The sequence below is a fragment of the Benincasa hispida genome, chromosome 4 (genome assembly GCF_009727055.1).
Source record: "Benincasa hispida cultivar B227 chromosome 4, ASM972705v1, whole genome shotgun sequence".
In the NCBI taxonomy this organism is placed as follows: Eukaryota; Viridiplantae; Streptophyta; class Magnoliopsida; order Cucurbitales; family Cucurbitaceae; genus Benincasa; species Benincasa hispida.
Window position 1 is genome coordinate 16454545 of NC_052352.1, and position 15618 is coordinate 16470162.

The 15618-nt window shown below is 38.6% G+C and overlaps 1 protein-coding gene and 1 long non-coding RNA gene across 2 annotated transcripts in view; one reads left to right on the forward strand and one right to left on the reverse strand.

Moving 5' to 3' along the window:
• Positions 1-478: 478 nt before the first annotated feature.
• On the reverse strand, positions 479-5349 carry LOC120075222 (eukaryotic translation initiation factor 4B2-like). The gene is made up of 3 exons (XM_039028433.1): positions 3998-5349; positions 1149-1616; positions 479-845 (listed from the first exon to the last, which is right to left on the reverse strand). Exons 1-3 carry the CDS (start codon positions 5104-5106, stop codon positions 827-829), a joined length of 1596 nt encoding a protein of 531 aa, XP_038884361.1. The 5' UTR covers positions 5107-5349; the 3' UTR covers positions 479-826.
• The window catches only part of LOC120075224, a 43525-nt gene continuing 29529 nt past the window's right edge, over positions 1623-15618 (forward strand). Inside the window, exons 1-2 of the long non-coding RNA XR_005481233.1 lie at positions 1623-2941; positions 5913-6016. This is a non-coding gene — a long non-coding RNA (uncharacterized LOC120075224). The remainder of the gene's footprint in view (positions 2942-5912; positions 6017-15618) is intronic.

Below are 15618 nucleotides of genomic sequence, written 5' to 3' on the forward strand. Positions count from 1 at the left end.
TGCATTATATCTTTCACCTAAAAGAGATGCTTTGTTATCTCAATTCCAAAATGACTTTTGATTTTCATTAAGTAATGTTTTCTTCCTAAAAAGAAGATATTAAAATTAAATCTAAAATTTAAAATTTAATAAATAATAATAATAAAAGATGCCAAAATTTGAGGGGGGAAATCGTCACCTCTTCGTTAAAGTCCTGTTTGACAATCTTTTAAGTACTGAAGTAATGAAGACCAATGTACACCGAAAAGCCTGTTCGAAAATACATTTTCCTAAAACAATTTTCTGTTATTGTGTTTTAAATTAGGTTTTCAGTCTTCAGTCTTCCAAGAAGCTCAAAAAGTCAAACAAGTAAGCAAAAAGATGAATGGTACCTACCTTTGGTTAGATTTCATAATATCCAATCATTGGAACAACAATTTTGACCATTTTGTTCCAATGAAACAGGCAAGAAAAACAGCAGTTTATAACATCTTCCACGTGCAAATGAATCAACTTAGATTGACATGTCCATGAGCAAAATGAACCAAATTAGTATAACACAGAATGACTGTTACAAGAGGGAAAAAAAACTAGGGAATCCCAACTGTCTGGTTATAATTTGAGTCCTAACAATAATACAGGCTCTTCAATTTCAACAAAAATAAGAAATAGCAATTTTACATCGTTTGAAAGGGTAACAAAAGTTTGGCACCAGACAAGTAGTACTCTCGCTCCAATTTCCAGAGCTCAGGGGGAAAAAAAGAACCATCGTAAAAAGTGAGACCAATGTATTATTAGCTTCCAATACTCAAAGTAGATCGTAAATCAATGGTATCCACAAAGCAGCTTACCATCTATCCCTCGACCTGGAATAAGAACAGAAATGCAATATTTGAGATTCAAAATCATAAATTTCACAAAACAGCATACCTTGGAACAAACAGAATAAACGAACAAGGTCAAGCTTTCTTCGAACAAACCCCTTGCGCTACTTAGAAGTGTTTTACCCTTTGCGCCAGTAAGAAAATATGTTTTATCCCAAGTACAAAAATCTAATTAAATATTTTCAGCTATGCGCAATTGATATTTCTCCCAGATGAAATAAAACATTAAAACGTACAAGAACCAACAATCAAGAAAGAGGAACAAAACGACAAACAAATTCAAACCTCTCCATGTCTCTGTTGCCCAAAAATCCTCTATCTCTGGCAACTTGGATTGGTTTTCTATCATCAGTGGATCTACTCCATACATCTGCAGTGCCACGTGATCGAGGTCTGTCTATAGACTCGAAACTTCTGGACTCATCAAAGGATCCTTGAGAAGGCAGTCTTTCTGGAAAGACAGCGGCCCTGCCTGCTCCAGAGCCAGGTCTTTCTGGAAAGACAGCAGCCCTACCTGCTGCAGAGCCAGGTCTTTCAGTGGCTTTCTTCCCAAACCGAACCTTATCATCCAAATCAAGGATCAGCATCTCAAGTTCACGTTCTTTTTTATTAATTTTGTCACGCAGATTTTGCATCTCTCCGGCAGATTCTTGCACCAATTCTTTGTTAGCATTCAGAGATAAGCCTTCCTCAAGTTCCTTCCTTAGGACATCAATTTCCTCTTTCAACATCTTTTCCTCTTCTGTTTCAGGCCTGTGGTAAAAGAGTAAGAAACAGTTAAGAGAAGAACCACCCTGATGACATGAAAATCAAGCAATTCAAAGCATACTAGTAAACATTTTTTTGTGATGTTTTCACCTAATTCAGTTAAGGTGATAAAGTAAAGCTTCACTTCGCCCAACAGGTTGATGAAGAAATGCCAATATTTGTAGACTAAAACACCAAGAGCCACATATGACCCTTGAGCCTTACCAACTTTAAACAAATTTTTTTTATCTTTCTTCTGTTTAAAAAATAAAAATGTATTCCATAAAACTTAAAGGTGCACAAGATAGAAAGGGAATTCTCTCCAAAATTCCTGGTACAGAAGAAAAATAATATACTAGAACAACCTGATGCTACAATTTCATTTCATATTGGTTCAACTTCTGGTTCCTGTATTCAAACCATAAAAACATACATTTCCTAAAATCTAGTCATCAACATCTAATGAATTTCCAAAGAGGTTAGAAAAATTACTTTCTCACGGACATGGTTGTTATTGGCATCCAATTATTTGACAGCAAACGCAATCTAATGATTTGACCACTTCACACCTTAGCATTTAAAGATTTTAATTCCTTCACAACTTTTGCTAACTAGAATCTAATGATGAAAATGTATACACTTCTCAGCAGTTAGGTTAGAATTTTTTTCTTACGATACATTGTTATCCAAAGTTTTTGGTATAGCCTTTTCCAAACTTTTGCTTTGTCATTTGTGCTGGGTTTTTCCCAAGAGTTGTTTGGAGCCATTTTACTAGCTTATACATCGGACTTTCCGTGGAGGGATTTTAATCTCCTACCCTGAAGATTAAAGTTCTTCTTTGGGAACTTAGTTACTCATGACTTAATACTAATGATAGATAACAAAGAAGGTGTCCTTGGTTCACGCTATCTCCAAATTGGTGCTCTGTGTAAAGAAGCAAATGAATCGCAAAGACAAATTTATCCACTGCCCTTACTTTTCAGTCTGTATCTTATTTTATATATGCCTTTCCCCTCAAATATTTGGCCCAGTCATTTACTGTCATTTTATTGGAGTGTGGTTCTCCCCTCTGAAGTCTTCTGGATGAATTTACTTCTCAAAGACCATTCAGATAGTCCAAGATTTTCTTCACGTCACAAGAGCAACCATTTGGTTGATTTGGAATGACAGAAATATCAGACTATTCCAAGGCAATGATCGAAGTCCAGAAGAAGTTTTGGAATCTCCTCTTTTTGTGGCTCGGTGGTGGCTGCTTTGTGGAGTCTTTGCTATGAATGAAACAAGAGGATCATTTAGGGGAGTGGCTCTATTCGTGATGATCTTGGGATCAGGTCAGATATTATTTGATGCTCTCTTCATATTGACTTTTGTAATTAAGGGGTGATGCAAATTTATGCCAACTCAGAGTCATTTTTTGTAATCCCTAGGCTGGTTAGGGGTATCTCTCCTTTAGTATATCCTGTGTCTTTTAATTAATGTATTCGTTTGTGTGTGTGTGTAAATTTTCAAATTGCATTTATCAAAAGCAAATTAGTGTTGCATTATGTAGACTTATGCTTTAAGCTGTGTTTATTAACCTGATTGTTTAGAAATAGGGGCCTCATGTTAATGTAAAAATTTAAAAACCATATCGTTTGTGTGTGTGTGTGTGTATAAATTTTCAAATTGCATTTATCAAAAGCAAATTAGTGTTGCATTATGTAGACTTATGCTTTAAGCTGTACTTATTAACCTGATTGTTTAGAAATAGGGGCCTCATGTTAATGTAAAAATTAAAAAACCATATCAAAACTTAGCAGAAAATTTAATAAATAATATATTTTTAAGTAAAGTTCATGAATCAAAAGCAGAAAATATAAGAGACAAAGTAAACTATATATGAGAACTCTAAACAAAAAGTGATCAGATTAGAAAATCATCTTCTGTCATTTATTGTTTTGTGTTTCCTGATGTAAACCATTAATTAGGCAATGACTCCAATAGCACAGTAAACAAGCTGGATGGAACTCTAAGGCGTACATGATCGCTCAAGCTCCAATTCTGAGATTACAGTTAGGTCATCATCTCGACATCTCCTAGTCCTTTATACATGCTAATTCTATTCCATAGGTCCTAACAATGCCTTTTAACATAAGCATAAATTACTAGCAAGTTTACACGAAAAATGACTCTACTAAGCCGATGACATAGGCAGCTAGCTGTCAGAACCTTTGCAAAGTGAAACATCAAGTTAAACCTAATTCTCAATAGAACAGCTCCTGCTAGCTTCATACCGGAAATATTTGCCTCCAAGAACCAAATGAAACTTAGAAAACAAAGAAATTACCCCCTAAACTGAACCATAACAGATAGAGAGAGATTAACAATATTAAAAGTGAAATTAGGACCTGTCAACAGCACGGTGCTCAAGTTGCAGATCTATCTTTCGCCAGTCCTTGCCACGTTCCTCCAGCAAAACTTCCCTAGGTTTGGCATCCCCAAATGGATTGACTTTTGGCCTCGGCTTCGCCGCAGTTTCTACGCCCTGTAATCCTGGACCCTCCGAACGGCTGGATTGAGCACTCGAAGGCCTGCTAGAGTGGGCACTGGTTGGCCTACTGGTTCTTTTGGCCTCAATTTCTGTATCCAGCTTCTTCCAATCCAACCCCTTCTCAGCCAAAACCTCCTCTCTCGGCCTTGCTGCTCCAAAGGGACTTGGCTTGTTCGTCCTCGTTGCTTCATTTGTAACGACATTACCTTTAGGTGGATCCAATACTAGTCGGGGTCGTTCTGTGTCACTATCACGTGAACGGCCTCTACCCCAGCGATCAGGTTCGTTTGCCTCACGATAACCAGAACCAAATGTGGAGGATCGTGATGGAATAGGCTTTTTAACACTTGCCCAGTTATCGACCTCGTCTGCCCTAGATGCAATCCCACCCACGCCACCGCCTAGCGACCCATACCTATTTTGTCGACCCGAATCCAATGTGGGAGATTTCTTCGTCATTGCCCAATTATCCACCTCGTCAGCCCTCGAAGGTTGATCGAAATTGGAAGCCCTAGGAGATGGACCCCTGCGTTCCTCATCGAACCCACCATACGATCGTCGACCACTACCCCAGGACCCATCGCCTTCATCACGGTCTCGATATCGACCAGCAGACATATTGTTCCTATCATAAGTGGGAAATCCCCCGCCGAGGCGGCCAGAACGCACTTCCTCACCAGAGCGGTCTTTCGGACCAGTTGGAAGCCGAATCATCTCCTCCGGTGTCAGTCCCTGACTCTCCGTTTGCCTACCGCCGGCGCCAGGACCCGTCAAGGTGCCCATAGTGAATTCTGATAGCGACATCTTCTTCTTCTTGGGCTTGGTGCTAACAGCTTCCCTAAGGCTAGGGAAATTCTTCGATTCTGCTTGGGAGGCGGCCGCAGCAGCTTGCGCCTCCCGTTCCTCAGCCTCGGCACGCTCAGCATCTGCGGCCCAGGCTCCGATTCCGCCCCAGGGTTTTGACATTTCTCTCTCGTTTGGTTTGATTAAAGCTCGAGATCCACAAATTGCAAGAATTGAAATAGAAGGAGAAAGATAGATCTAAAGGAAGAAATGGAGTTTGGGGAATGAGCTAGGCTCCTTTAATGGAGCCGGAGCTCAGAGAACATGCGATGGAAATAGGAAAGGGAAACGGTCGTTGTGAGAGAGAGGAGAGGGAGAAGGATTTTATACAATCTCTCTTTTTCTCCTCTTCCTTTTATGGTTCCGAATTGGAATTCAAGACGGACTGTGGAGTCGTGGAGTCGTGGAGATTATGGGAGTTGCTTTCCACGCGCCCACCAGGAGAGTGATCAAACGCCGCAATACCACTAGCCACGTGGATTAGGATCTGCTTTGGTGACTTCAACCTATTCCACGGTCAGGATGCCTTGTTTCTCCATTTATTTGCTATCAACCGCCACCATTCCTTGTGTGCCAATAATTTTAAGTCGATGAAATCAAAATAAAGTAAATAAATAAAATAGAAGTACTATATATATATATATCTTCTCATCAATTCTTCGATTTTTAATTTCCCATTCCATCTAATATTGCTTATGTTTCAAATTTGTATGAGGACCCTAGTTTAGTATTTAATGATTTGTTTTGAAACTTGTGGCATGGAACCTTTTTCTATGTTTAAATTACAATAGTAAGAATTTTATATTGATGTATTTTAGTCTGTTGATGAAAATTCAAGTTTTTTTTAAAAAAAATATTTGGTTGAGAATCCTACGTTACTTAATTTTGAAATAGGAGTCTGTTTCTTATACTCCCACCTTGGGTTATAGGGATGGGTCTCAAGGGATACTCATATTCTAGAGAGAGTAAGGAGATAGACAAATGTGGATACGGTAGACATCCCACACAACGCACCGTCGTCCGGTCAGCTGTGGTACGTGTGTGGTTATTTTTTATTAAAAATGTATTATTATTTTAATTTGATTTTTTTCTTTTATTTAATTCTCATTCACGTTCAATGGCTCCGTGCATTTTGTGTAATTGCATGTTCATTGGTTGAGCGTTATTTGCGTCGTTTTTTTGGCATTGAAACACAACTCATTTTCTCACAATCTCTCTCGATTCCTTCACTTTACTTTAGGGTTTTCGAGCATCTTAATCTTGAAGGGTGTGTGTTTTTCGGTCAGGTACAGTGCATCTCCGATCGAGACAATTTTATATTCTGGGTTGTTTTATCCTAGAGATGGCATGACAATTCTATAAAACTGCTTACACGTTAAGTAGAGCCACGAAACGTCTTAAAGAGAGTGAGATCCGCGCCTTAGCCTATAATAAGTTTCTGTTTTGTAGGTTTCATCTTTCTGACGACTGTCGTCTGTGATTGCTCCCTGCTATCAAAATTGTCTGTCAGAGGGTAGCCAGTTCCAACAGTTTTAAGATGATTCCACTTGTAGAAATACAAGTGTCATCGTCTATAAAACTGTAGCATTTCTTAACTAATTTCTACAAGTGTGATAACTTGTAGAAATACAAGTTATTTATACTGTTTTATTTAGATATTGCGGCCAAAAGGAAGGAAAGTTGCGTCAATTGTATAGAAATTAGCTAAGAAATGCAAGAATTATAAATTGTCGTCAATACACCCACTGACACCATTGCGATGGTAGAAAAGAATGTTTCAAGTATGTTTTGCAAGAAATCAAGTCACCGCATGCGTTCATGGCTCAAGATAAAAAGAACAACGCATCTACATCGCATTGTGCCCATCATTCAGAAATGAATAGACAATCAACGCAATGACGGCGCATACGACAATCGATCAAGAGCTAAGCGATCAATGCAATCTCAACCGCATGCAATAATAAAAAACAACACTGCATGCGGGCAAACGATCAAAGATGTAAAGAGCAACGCAAATGCGGAGGATTCTGATGCGTGTACAGCTGACTGTTGTGCATTTCTGACGGGATTGATTGCATAACAAAAGGAATATTCACTCCACCATTTCAGGAACTGCCTTAACAATAAAGTGGGGACTAAAATGCAGATAGTCAAAGCTTAGCCTATAAATAGCTCCAACCATTCCACTGAAAAGAGATGCTTGAATACAGAGAAAAGTGTACATACTGATCTAAGAAAGAGACGAGTTGAGCGACTAATCAGAATAGATCTGGGAAGAATTAAGAGACAAGGCCGAGAGGTGAGTCTCCGGGCAAGAATCCTTCCGATCCCCGCCTTCGAAGCTCTGTACGAAGGATACTCCTACCGAACAAGCAAGCCTGAGAGGGAAGCTCTTCTCTTCATCCACTCCACACGCCGGCAAGAAAATCCACCGTTAGATCTGTGTCAAGACGTTGACACTCTTCTGTATTTGTTTCTATCTCTTCGTCATCAATTGTATTCATCTTCTTAGTCTATCATTCACACCATGTATCAGAAGCTTAATTCTATAATTAAATGTTATGATCATTTCCATCTCCATCTCTTTGCCTATTTCCGTTCATCCATATTTCATTTTCTCCATGATGTTTTCTTAATCCCTTGAATAATTAGAAATAATTGAACAAATAAATTAATTGGGTTAAGGAAATAATTAAGTTTAGTCAAAGCATGCTAGACGGCATCTTCACCTGTGAGAGCAGAAGTGAAGATGCAATTCTGCCTATCGAGAGAGGGTTGGAAGAATGCGTTAACTAAAGCGAGAAGTACTTCTAGAGATGGAAGCAACCTTGCGTTCACCACGTGCATCCCTGTTTCACCACGTGTAAAGCCTATAGGTTCTATAATCTAGTAAACCAAGTGATCATTGAGTCAAATGATGCTGACTTTTTTTAGGATGCCCTTTAAATTGAGAAATAGTGGGGGCTCAAGATCTAATAGTCTAACCCTAGTTAGAAATCCTACCTCTACAAAGGAAGTCGATCCAGAACCTAGAAGAAGCAAAAGAACTATAACTGTTAAGGATTTTGGGATGACTTCTAGGCCTATAAGGTAGAAGAATATCCTAAAGACCTAAAAGCTGCCCTATCCTCTATAGATGCCAACTTATGGCAAGAAGCTATAAATGATGAGATAGACTCTCTTTAGTCAAATAGGACTTGACACTTAATAGACTACCCCTAGGTTGCAAGGCAATGGGGTGTAAATGGATCCAAAGGAAGAAGCTTAGACCTGATGGAATAGTTGACAAGTTTAAAGTCAGGTTAGTGGCAAAGGGCTTTAGACAGAGAGAAAATATAGACTTCTATGACACATTCTCTTTTGTCACTAGAATTACCTCAACTCATGTTATGTTTTCTCTCGTTGCCCTTTATAACCTCATAGTACATCAGATGGATGTAAAGACCGCCTTCCTAAATGGTGAACTTGAAGAAGAGATTTACATGGAACAATCTAAAGGCTTTATAGTCCATGGTCAAGAAAATAAGGTTTATAAGCTAGATAAATCTCTCTGTGGTCTAAAACAAGCTCTTAAGCAATGACATGAAAAGTTTGATAACCTAATCCTATTTAAAGGATTCAAGGTTAATAAAAATGAAAAATGCATCTACTATAAGTTTGAAAATAATCTCTGCACTATCCCGTGTCTGTATGTAGATGATTTGTCAATCTTCAAACTTGCACACCATAAATGATGTAAAATCCACGTTGACTGCAAACTTCGATATGAAAGACTTAAGAGAAACGAGTGTAATCTTAGGCATAAAAGTGACTAGGTCTGAAAAGAGAATTTCTTTGGATCAATCTCACCGTGTAGAAAAGATTCTAAAGAAATATAATTATTTTGAATTTAAACCAACATGTACTCCTTATGACCCTAGTATTAAGTTGTTCAAGAACATTAGCGACAGTATTAATCAATCTGAGTATGTGACCATCATAGGCAGTCTTAGATATATTGTTGACTGCATTAGGTCTGATAAGCTTATGCTGTAGGATTATTTTGTAGGTTTACAAGTAGACGTAGTATAGAGCATTGGAATGCTATAGAAAGAGTTATGAGGTACTTGAAGAAAACCCATAATCTAGGATTACATTATCATAAGTTTCCCGCTATTCTGAAAGAGTTCAACGATGCTGACTAGAACTCTCTCGCGGATGATTCAAAGGCTACAAGTGGTTACATCTTTAATATAGCAGGCGTAGTTATCTCTTGGAAGTCCAAAAAACAGACTATTTTTGTCCAATCTACGATGGAGTCAGAAATGATAGCACTAACAACAATTAATGAGGAAGCAGGTTGACTTAGAAGTCTGCTATCAAAGATTCCTCTATGGGAAAAGTCGATACCAGCCATATTGACCCATTGCGATAGTATTGCAGCAATCGAAAAAGTTCAGAACCATTATTACAACGGAAAGAGACGACACATATGTCGTGAGCACAATACCTTTATAAAGTTCCTCACTATTGGTGCAGTTAGAATGGATCATATAAGGATTGACGAAAACTTGACAGATCCTTTGACGAAAGGACTGTCCAGAGAGAAGGTTTTCAAAACCTCAGATGGGACTCATGCCTATAGAGAGATGAATCATTGTAAAGAAAACATAACTTATAGACTAGAGATCCCAAGAAACAGGTTCAACAGGTAATAACTAATCACAAGTGATATAAAGTGAATCATGCTAAAACGAACACAGAGTTCCCTTCTGATGACCTAGAGTCTGAGCATGATATCCTAAAGTGTAAGAAAGGTTGAACTTAGTTCTTAACATGATCTACTTGATGTCAAGTGGGCACCTAGCTACAAGAGTACTTTTGATAGATTCACCAATGTAAATGTGGAAGTGGGGGCCACTTCTTATGGAGTTTTAGGCAAACTCTTTAGAGCATTCATTAAACCAAGATACACGTGCTAGGCCTTAAAGCATGAGCTTTCGAACTACACCCTAATAATGTTGTGTGTGAGATGTTGTTAGAGATAAAGTTCAAAACCATGAGTTACTCTAGTATATTCTGAATCATCTACACTACGTAAAGGTTCAAGTTGTAAGACACCTTTACTTATGCACAATGTTGTTATAGACTAATATTGCTCGATGAAAAATGCCTTTCTTATGTCTTTAAATTTATAAGTGGGAGATTGTCGGTGAAAATTCAAGTTTTTAAAAGAAAAAGGAAAAAAACCTTTAGCTGAAAATCCCACATTGCTTAATTTTGAAAGAAAAGTCTCATTCTTATACTCCCACCTTGAGCTATGGGTTTGAGCCCTAAAGGATACCCATATTTTAGAGGGAGTGAGAAGATAATAAAATGTGGGTATGGTGTGAAGGAAATCGGAACTCGGGATTAGATTACAATCATGAATCAATAAATCATTTACAGAAATTACAGCATGTAAAATACAAAGGAACAAAGAGTAAAACTCTTCGGACTTGTTTTACTCGTTTAGTAAATCTGTATTTACTTGACGACTTACGTGAGTTTCTTTTTGCGTGAAGAGAAAAACTCAAAAACTTTTTCAAACTTTTGTAAAAACTTCTTTTGCAAAATAGGAAAACCAATTTTCTTTTAAACTCACGGTTAGCATGATCCAATAACCACCCACTACTTTGGTTATTTAAAAGAAAAAGTATTAATTATCTAATAATTAATATTATTATAAACATAAATGATAACCAACTTATCATACTATATTTATAACCTATAGTTTTAATATTTCCTCTCATGAAACATATAAACCATAGTTCTTTTTCTATTCCATGGTACTTAATGTAAATCTCATTTACATCAATCCTCCACTAGATGTATCTCATACATCATACCGATTATATCATATATAATCAAAATACCTCTTGTCAATTTGAACCTGTCTCTTATACACATCTAGATGTGTATAAGAGACAGGTTGTGGCCACTATGTTCAAGCCCCGGAATCAGCCTTTAAGGGAGCAATCTCTCTACTTATCTCTGCTTTGGGAAAGAGGTGAATTCCATCTTGTGGATTGAGTTCCCAGCTCCCAGATCAGACAAGTCCCCAAAAAGGTAGGCATGTTGAGTTGGCAATCTGGCCACTCTCACCTATACTAATCAAAGGGTCGTCTTCAAAGGCAGGAGTTCCTAAAACACTCAGAATTGAGGTCGTGTCACCTATGGTCGTTTAGGTGAGATGTAAGTCTCTAGTATCAATGACGTTATATACAGAGTCTAGTCATCTCATAGTCCAGGTCTTATACAAACTCTTTGTATAGGACCTGTCTCTTATACACATCTAGATGTGTATAAGAGACAGGTCTCCTTAAGTACCACTGATCCCTCTAATGAACATAAGTCATAGTCCTACTATGACTGAGTCTTCTCTTCCAAAGAGAAGTTGTGGCCACTATGTTCAAGCCCCGGAATCAGCCTTTAAGGGAGCAATCTCTCTACTTATCTCTGCTTTGGGAAAGAGGTGAATTCCATCTTGTGGATTGAGTTCCCAGCTCCCAGATCAGACAAGTCCCCAAAAAGGTAGGCATGTTGAGTTGGCAATCTGGCCACTCTCACCTATACTAATCAAAGGGTCGTCTTCAAAGGCAGGAGTTCCTAAAACACTCAGAATTGAGGTCGTGTCACCTATGGTCGTTTAGGTGAGATGTAAGTCTCTAGTATCAATGACGTTATATACAGAGTCTAGTCATCTCATAGTCCAGGTCTTATACAAACTCTTTGTATAGGACACCCTCACTCCACGTCTCGACATGAATGGTCAGGATCTACCATCTGAAGTAGTTTATAACACTTTCAAACCTCTACAAAGCGGGTTGTATCTGTAGTGTCACCAGGATCAGATATCCCACCTTAATCCTTATACTACAAACTGATTTAGGTTATCAGTTAAGGCATGATCCACTTATATATTACATATACATGCTTAAGTTTACATAAGATAACCAAGGAGCTTTGTTTATTGGATATGAGTAAATGTCAGAATTAAATAACAGTTATTTTATTCATTGAACAATGTGTATCTTTACAAAACAACGAGACTTCGGGAGAATTAGGACACCAATCCCAACAATCTCCCACTTGTCCTAATGACTCGGGAGACAAATGTACAATACAATATAAAAATGTACAATATACAATAAACTAGGGCATACCCCAGTATCATCTCCCACTTGCCCTAGACAAGATGCTGCATGTTTCGTAGACCCAGACTTTTCAGGTGACGCTCAAACACTTTAGCCGTGAGGGCCTTTGTAAAGGGATTAGCAACGTTGTGCTCCGATGCGATCTGCTTGACTATCACATCACCGCGACACACAATCTCCCTGATCAGGTGATATTTTCGTTCTATGTGCTTACCTCGACGATGATTCTGAGGCTTCTTCGAATTTGCCACAGCCCCGCTGTTATCACAATAAAGAGTGATAGGGAAATCAATTTTTGGAACAACTTTCAAATCTGTAAGGAACTTCCTCAGCCAAACAACCTCTTTAGCTGCTTCACAAGCCGCTACGTATTCGGCTTCCATAGTGGAGTCCCTGATGCATCCTTGCTTGATGCTTTTCCAAAATACAGCCCCTCCATTCAGAGTAAACACCAACCCCGATGTCGATTTGCGAGAATATCAATTGGTTGAAAGTCAAAGTTCGTGTATCTTGTAAGGATCAGATCCTTATCTCCATACCAAGCATGTAGTCCCTCATTCTCTGAAGATACTTGAGGATCGTCTTGATCGCCATCCAGTGATCAAATCTAGATTGGACTGATACCGACTGACAATCCCTACTACATAGCAAATGTCGGGTCTAGTACACAACATTGCATACATCAAGCTTTCTACAGCAGAAGCATAGGGAATCCGTCTCATCTTCTCAACCTCTTGAGGTGTCTTAGGACATTGATCCTTAGATAGAACGATTCCATGCTTGAAAGATAACAAACCCCTCTTGGAATCCTGCATCCTATACCTGATCAACATTTGATCAATGTACGATGCTTGAGATAGGGCTAACCGTTTGTTCTTGTGATTCCGAATGATCTAGATCCCGAGAACATACTATGCCTCACCCAAATCTTTAATTTGGAACTGGGAAGCTAGCCAACTCTTAATGTCAGTCAGATATCCTACATCATTCTCAATAAGTAGGATAATATCCACATATAGTACCAGGAAAGCTACTGAGCTATTGATGATCTTCTTGTAAACACAAGGCTCATCAACGTTCTGGTCAAAGCCAAATGACTTGACAGCAGTATCAAATCTGATGTTCCAAGATCGAGATGCTTATTTTAGCCCATAAATGGACCTATTAAGCTTACAAACTCTTTGCTCTTGATTTAGAACTTTGAACCCCTCTGGTTGAGTCATATAGATGGTCTCCTCAAGATTATCATTCAGAAAGGCAGTATTGATGTCCATTTGCCATATTTCATAATCATAAATGTGGCTATGGACAGGAAAATCTTGATAGACTTCAGCATGACAATAGGTGAGAAAGTTTCCTCATAGTCAACTCCCTCAACCTAGGTATAACCCTTTGCCACGAGTCTAGCCTTAAAGGTTTGCACCTTTCCATCTATACCTCTCTTTCGCTTTTAAATCCACTTACACCCAATAGGTTTGACCCTATCAGGTGGATCAACAAGCTCCTAGACGTTATTGAAGTACATAGACTCCATTTCCTAGTTTATGGCCTTAACCCATTCATCTTTGTCAAAATCATCCATTGCTTTCTTAAATGACAATGGATCCTCGACCCCATCATTCGTAATGACGTTTTGGGCTTCAGTCAAACCCATGAGCGAGCTGGTGGGTTTATAACCCTCCCACTATGTCGAGGCAGTCTCAACTCTTGAGCTGGTTGACTAAACGTCTCGGCCTCAACAACGCTTGTTGATCTGTCAGTCTGTTCAACAACTCTTGTTGAACCCTCAGCAGTCTCAGTCTCACTTGAGATCTCACGTAAAACGAGTTTACTTCGTGGCTTATGATCCCTCATGTGTTCTTCTTCCAAGAAGACAACATTGGTGGAAACAAACACTTTGTTCTCACTTGGATCATAGAAGTATCCTCCTCTCGTTTCCTTGGAGTAGCCCACAAAGAGGCAAACCTTCGAACGCGGTTCCAACTTATTTGGATTAGTCGCTAGCACATGTGTTGGACAACCCCAAATCCTGAAATGGCATAAACTACCTTTACGACCTCTCCATAACTCAAAAGGTGTTTTAGAAACACTTTTCAAGGGAACGTTGTTCAGGATATAACATGTAGTCTGCACTGCATAACCCCAAAACGAGTCTGGAAGATGAGCAAAACTCATTATAGACCAAAACCATGTCCAACAAAGTCCTATTTCTCCTTTCTGATACACCATTTTGCTGAGGTGTACCAGGGGTCAAGAGTTGGGATGCAATCCCATGTTCTATCATATAGTTTTGGAATTTGAGGTCTATATACTCTCCACAACGACTAGATTGTAATGTTTTTATCTTCTTACCTAACAAGTTTTCAAGTTCAACCTTATAATCCTTGAACTTGTCAAGGGCTTCAGACTTATGTTGCATTAGGAAGAGATACCCAAACCTTGAATAATCATCTATGAAAGAGATGAAATATTCATACCCATCTCGAGCTCTAACATTCATCGGACCACAGAGGTCTGAATGTACAAGCTCTAAGGCTTCCTTGGCTCTGTAACCTTTTCTAGTAAAAGGTCGTTTGGTCATCTTGCCTTCGAGGCATGACTCACAGATCGGTAAGAAGTTTTCTTCTAAACTTTTTAGAAGTCCACTTTTCACCAACTTCTCAATCCTATTGAGGTTGATGTGACCTAACCTTAAATGCCAAAGATGGGCGTTTTCCTTTGGAGAAACCTTTGATATTTTAGCTGTTGTTGCCGTACTGAATATTTCAGTGTTAAACAAGGCTTTTATGTCTAACGGCCTTAGTACATATAAGTTATTTTCCATTGAACCATAACCAATCTCTATTCCATTCTTGAAAATAAACACTTTATTCTCAGAAGAGGAGACGGTATAGTCTTGTTCAATGAGACAAGAAACCGAGATTAAGTTCCTCTTAATATGAGGAACTACAAAAACATTATCCAATAACAGATAACATTTCTTGTCAACAAATAACTTCAGCCTACCTACAACAATAGTTGAAACAAACTCACCAGTATCGACTTCAAGAGTCATCTCTCCCTGTGGCAACGTTTGCCAGGAACTGAATCCTTGGTAAGAGAAGCTGACATGATTGGTAGCGCCTGAATCAAGGATCCAGGCAGAATCATCATTCTCTACTAGACATGTCTCCAAGACCAATAAATCGTGTTTACTGTCTATCTCCTCTTTTGGAGAGTAGTGGGATGGAGGTCGTTTGCCACAAAATTCGTTTCACACAATTCTTTCCACTGTAAGTAATCAGTCATTTTTAAAAGCTTTAAACGGAAATACTAACGAGTTGTTGAAAAGAAAAACACATTGACCTATGTTAGGTTTTAAGCAAATACCCGTTGTAAAACAAAATAACATCTAATAAGATTTTAGCAAAACTAACATGAACCCCGTGTGACATCTAGTTTTGCAATGACGCTTTAAAGG